Consider the following 6,132-nt stretch of genomic DNA (forward strand, 5'->3'; position numbering starts at 1 on the left):
AATGATGACTTGTATTTAGAAAATAACATTAATTGATATACCTAATGAAGGAAGGAGGAAAAAGAAAGACAAAATTTGAAAGTTTTTTATTCAAAATCATAAGAATCATAGCATACATTATTTTTAAAAAAAATGACTAGTCCATTTTATTGATTCTTATGATCATTAGTGCAATTTTGTTGTTTATTTGTATTATTTAATTTATTAAATGTAAATTTTTTGAGTAGTGAAATATATGTATTAATTGTTTCTAACTTTTAATTATTTTTATTTTTTTACTAATACAACTTATATATATACATAAGGGATATTTATGAAACCAAAATTTCATCTCTCTTTTTAAAAGTATTTTTTTTAATATTATCTTTTCTAATTGGACTAATTTGTTATCAAAACCTTAACCTCAGGGAGGTATATATAATTTTGTAAATTTCAAGGGAGGCTAGTGATTTGTCAGCAACCTCCCCTGAGGTTCTGAAATTATCCCTAAAATTTAAAAGCCCCACCCACTCTCAACAATAATCACCACTGTCCATTAAAACAAACGAAACACCGGGAGCAGCGGAGCAAACTCAGCTCTAAACTGCTAAAGCAATGCAGTTGTAGTTGCAGTAGCAAGGAAGGATTACGATCATCACCATCCAATACACAAAAGCCACGCCCACGCAATCCAATGCTGAGCAGCTTTGCTTTTACTTTCCCAGACTCGGCCAAATTACTCTTCGGCGTCCATTCAGTCAAGCGGCGAACCACCTCTAGCTGACGCACTCAATTTTCCAGATGGCCATAAACTCTCACTAACGGACGAACCTCACCTCCTCCACCTAGGTGGCAAAACCAGGCGCAGGCGCTTTCGTAGCGCCCTTAAAATGCTATCTCCAGACCAGTCACACCTTCAGACAGCAGCCACCATGCCTAAGCACAACAGCCTCCTCCGCACCAAAACCTCGTCGTTTTTCTCCAGCTGCTTTCTTTACGCTGCCGGAACTTCCGCTTCCTTTTTATTAGCCTGGGCCTTCTGGTCCTTCTTCAGTAGCCCCGCCCCTTCTGCGAATCCCTCTTTCTCGAGGGGCCTAGCTTCCGAGGCTGCCCTCAGCTGCCCCGCCGGGAAAGCGGGTCACAACCGGAGCTACGATCCGCCCGACCCGACTTTCTATGACGACCCGGAATTGAGCTACACCATTGAGAAGACCATCAAGAACTGGGATGAGAAGAGGCGGGAGTGGCTCGAGAAGCATCCCTCGTTCGCCGCCGGAGCAGCTGACAGGATTTTAATGGTCACGGGTTCTCAGGCGACGCCCTGCAAGAACCCTATCGGGGATCACTTGCTGTTGAGGTTCTTCAAGAATAAGGTGGACTACTGCAGGATCCACGGCTACGATATCTTCTACAACACCGTGCTGCTGCAGCCGAAGATGTTCTCGTTTTGGGCAAAAATGCCTGCCGTGAAAGCGGTCATGTTGGCCCATCCGGAGGCGGAGTGGATCTGGTGGGTAGACTCAGACGCAGCCTTCACCGACATGGACTTCACGCTGCCGCTGGATCGCTACAAGGCCCATAATTTAGTGGTCCACGGCTGGCCTCACTTGATTCACAAGGAGAAGAGCTGGACGGGGCTGAACGCTGGAGTGTTTCTGATGCGCAACTGTCAGTGGTCAATGGATTTCATGGAAGAATGGGCGAGCATGGGGCCTCAAGCCCCGGAGTACGACAAATGGGGCGTGATTCAGCGGACGACGTTCAAGGACAAGACGTTTCCGGAGTCAGACGATCAGACGGGGTTGGCTTATCTGATCCTGAAAGAGAGAGAGAAGTGGGGGAACAAAATTTACATGGAGGATGAATATTATTTTGAGGGGTACTGGATGGAAATCGTGGGGACGCTGGAGAGCATCACCGACGCGTACACGGGGATTGAGAAACGGGAGAGGAGATTGAGGAGGAGGCATGCAGAGAGAGTGGGGGAGAGTTATGGTAAGGTGTGGGAGGAGCACCTTAAGGACGCTGGGTATGGGAGGGGGAGTTGGAGGAGACCGTTCATGACTCACTTCACGGGGTGTCAGCCTTGTAGCGGGGACCACAACCAGATGTACTCTGGACAGTCTTGCTGGGAAGCGATGCAAATTGCTCTGAATTTTGCTGATAATCAGGTGCTTAGGAGATATGGGTTCGTGCACCGGGATTTATTGGATACGTCCACCGTCCTGCCTCTGCCGTTCGATTACCCAGCATCGGACCTTGTTGGAGGCGCTTCCTAGAAATATTTTATTCTAACCAACTGTTAAGTAGTTTTGTACCATCATCGGAGGCTTTACTAGTAGTATCATTATTGATTTATGAAACGGTTAGTATCATATAGAAAGAAGGTATATCATATTTATGAAACTATACTACTGTTACTTAACTAGTATCATTTTGAAGGTTATGGGCTCTTAATAGTAAGTGATTGCATATGTATTTCGTTTTTCATTTTTTTGGGCACCCTGGAGATGTATTTTCTCTGTTGTAAGTTAAAGTTGGGGGTCTTATAAAGAGTGTTAATGCATGTACTATACATGCTGTACTAGTTTTTTTTTTTTTGGGGGGGTTTATCGGGCACGTTCTAGTAGTATAAAAGTTAACATTTGCTTTAGTGATGATGTTTTATGTCCCCTGAACCAAATGAATCTGATTCTCCTCTCACTTATTGCTGGTAGGTGTTTGCGCTTTTCTATTATTCCGATCAAGTGGCTGTAGTTAAGTGGAACAGAGATAGCAGTAGTATTTGGTTAGTGAGTTTTGACTAAGCTAGCTCAACGTCAAATGAATGAATGAATGAATGAATGGGATGGGTCGCAGCAGCTCTTTTTATGCCCGAATTCGATCTCATTCTCGCTGTTGTTGTGTTGTTGTCACCCACGCTTGTAACATACTGGAAAAAGCCTTCACAAAACCATCATTCATTTCTGCTGCTATGCGCTACTTTGAGCGATGAAATTCTCCTATTTAATAGTTGCACGACGCGTGCGACTCAGGATGAAAGGTGTGGATTTACTTTCCCATTTTCCAATTTCTTTGCCGTTGTGCTTTCTCGACCCCCGATCTAACGCGGTAGATACTGTAACAAGCACTAGGGGTGGGCAACAAAATCCGTCGACCTGAAAATCCGAACAATTCGATTCGCCTCGCACTGAAAATTAGGATATTCGATCCGATTTCTATCGGCGGAGTAGATGAGGGTCGGGTGCCCATAAAATTTGGATACGGATATGGATTACAAAAATAAGGAGGGGGAGGGAATAGCATCTTTGCTAGGTGACAGAAAGGTGGAATTGGAAAGTGCAGAACTCGCACTTATTGACTTTGCTGATGCTTCTTAAATAATTAAAGTTTACTTGTGTGTACTTCTATAGTTATTCGCATCAGCATGTAGCATCTCTTTTAGCCTATGATTTCTTGAATTTTAGTAGGCTTGTGAAAGTTGTTGGGTTAGGGGAATTTGTTTCTGGAACCAAGAGTTGCTGAAGTTGATTTTGTTGGCACTTCCTTTTCTGTTTTCTATTTATGTCGAAGCTGAATTTGGCACTTATTCTCTATGTTTTCTTATTCTGGTTTAGTAATTAATTGGAAGGTGATATTTGTTGTGCTTGAAAAATGGATATTAGTAAATATGAATTATAAGGGCGAGTACCTGATGACCCGCCCCTTTTTTCGGGTACTCGGTCCTCGGGTATCCGGAGATGAGTGGAGCAGATTAGAGTCAAAAAAATATTGATCCGATAGGTTAGGTTCGGGTCAGCCAAATCACGTTTGAGGTGGGTACCCGACCCGTGCCCACCCCTAACAAGTACTGCTACTTTGATAAGAAAAAGGAACCCAATGAGTTTGTTTGGATAAGAGTTTATTTGGATGATTTATTTGAAATAATTACTGTAGCATTTTTTGTGATGTGATGTATGTGAGATAAAAAGGTAATTAGGAAGATAAAAAGGTGATTGGGATTTGTGAAGTAAATTTTTTTATTTCAAATGATGTCAATCCAAAGGTGATTGGGATTGTAATCTAAAGGTTCGGAGAGTTAGAATTTGTTTGGATATTAAATTTTTTCACATACATCACACCATAAAAAGTGTTATAATAATTATTTTAAATAATACTATTCTAATTATTCGTTAGAATCTGAGCCATCTACTTATCTTTTTTAGTTTTTCCTTCCTCCTTGATCAGTTGTAGTGAGTGTCAAAAATTAATTATTAGAAATTTAAAATTTATAGTAATAGGAGTCCAAGTCAAATTCACATGAAACAGTTGAAACTTTCGATTTTCTTTGTTAAAATAGTAAATAGTAAATTGAGATAAGTAAAACTATCGCTATAACTAAAACAATAATAATAAAAATATAAGATAAAAATAATAAATAATGAGCCTAACCAAGGACATGAAGATCTTTATTTTGATTGATCATCAAATCCTAAAGACCCAATATTTAATCAACTATTTGGCCTAGGTTGCCCTGGACGTCAGTAATAACTTGCGAATTCTCTGAATTCAACAATCAAATGATGCATTCAAATTGTATTCTTGTTATTAGATAATCTAGGTATTGATGCAATCTCAATTACTCTAATAACAACATTAAGAACCAAGAATCAGCCAAATATGACAATAACTCGTGACGCACGTAGTTATTTAATTAACACCATGATTTTCCCTAAGGGTTCACAAAAGAGGACAACCAATTGCTAGCTTTATTTGTCACGTAGAAATACCAATACAAGCCAATTACTGATTAAAATTAGAATTTTGGCACGAAGAATACATATAGAGAGAATAATTGACCACTTACTCTACCATACATGTATCGATATAGAATAAAATCAAGAAATCATAGATAGCAAATTAATTATTAAAAAGATCAAACCCGATTTTATAATCGTTGAAATTGGAATTGCAAATGAATCGAACCGATAGCAAGTGACTTGAGTTCGAATTGACCAAGTCGAATTCGAACCTGAACTCGAATTGGCCAAGTCGAATTCGATTTCGAACTCGAATTAAAAAAATACTAAATTCATTAATTTGGGAACTAACTAGAACTCGATTATATATATTTTTTATTTTTATTTTATTAGTAAAATTACACATATATCCCAAATATTTTATTATTTATTAAAAAATTATTATTTTATTTATTTTTAAATAATAAAAATAGTTATTTTTTATTTTTTTGACCTCAAGTTCGACTCGAATTTGAGTATAACTCGAGTTCAAACTTGATATTTTGATCTCATCGAACTCGAGTTCGAGATTCGTGAAATTATGTTGAGACTCAACTCAATTAGACCGAAATTCAACTCGATTTGACTCGTTTACACCCCTAGTTGGAATAAATACTTTAATCCTTGGTTGGAATAGAGAACTAGTTAAATATTACCTTTAAAAGAGAAACAGAGTTGTTTATAGTCAAACGTTAGTTCTACTTATTCTAATCTATTCCTAAAAATGTAGAATATGAAAAAATAACGGCTATAAGCCGTTCTTCTTGTCCGGCCCTCCTAGAATCGACCGAAGCCTCCTATTTATAGTGTTAGGAAGTAGGATTTTTGAATTGTAATTGGATAAGTGTGTTAAAACTAAGAAAACACACGTCCAGATAATGTCGGGTCTTAAGCTGGGTTGCAGGACAGACGACACCCATTATCATTTAACTTATAAATTTGAACGAAATCAAGTTCAACTTTGAACGGGCCTTATGTTTGGCCCCTATTATAGCGCCCATTAACGGCTGTTTTCGTGAATTTAGCATTTTCTTTTCAAATTGAATTCCTTGTATATCATTTTCACTCCAAACGCTTTTTAATCTATCCAATCATAAAGCATACCTTAAATAGTACTTTAAAAGATAAAATATGCACAAAATCATAGCAATAGAGGAATATAAAAACATAACAGTTACTCCCTCCCTTTTTTTATAACTGACGTTTAAGGTTTTGCACACCAATTAAGAAAAGTTTTTCATTGTTTAAATCTATACACTACTTTCCTTTTGTACCCTCATTAATTGTCCAATTCACTCATGTTTTCTCTCACTAGAGTATTAAATGGTGCTGTTTTACTAGGCCAAAAGCAAAGAAAGAAGTAATAATTATTAGG

At 38.5% G+C, this 6,132-nt stretch overlaps 1 protein-coding gene across 1 annotated transcript; it reads left to right on the forward strand.

The window, feature by feature from the left end:
- Window positions 1–518: 518 nt before the first annotated feature.
- LOC113702502 (putative glycosyltransferase 7) lies at window positions 519–2,404 on the forward strand. The gene has a single exon (XM_027223737.2). The coding sequence runs from the start codon at window positions 870–872 to the stop codon at window positions 2,256–2,258; it is 1,389 nt and encodes a 462-aa protein (XP_027079538.1). The 5' UTR covers window positions 519–869; the 3' UTR covers window positions 2,259–2,404.
- Window positions 2,405–6,132: the final 3,728 nt, after the last annotated feature.

The sequence above is a fragment of the Coffea arabica genome, chromosome 7e (genome assembly GCF_036785885.1).
Source record: "Coffea arabica cultivar ET-39 chromosome 7e, Coffea Arabica ET-39 HiFi, whole genome shotgun sequence".
Classification (NCBI taxonomy): domain Eukaryota; kingdom Viridiplantae; phylum Streptophyta; class Magnoliopsida; order Gentianales; family Rubiaceae; genus Coffea; species Coffea arabica.

Coding starts and splice junctions, on each gene's coding strand:
- LOC113702502 (XM_027223737.2), top strand. CDS start 870: ATGCTATCTCCAGACCAGTCACACCTTCAGACAGCAGCCACCATGCCT.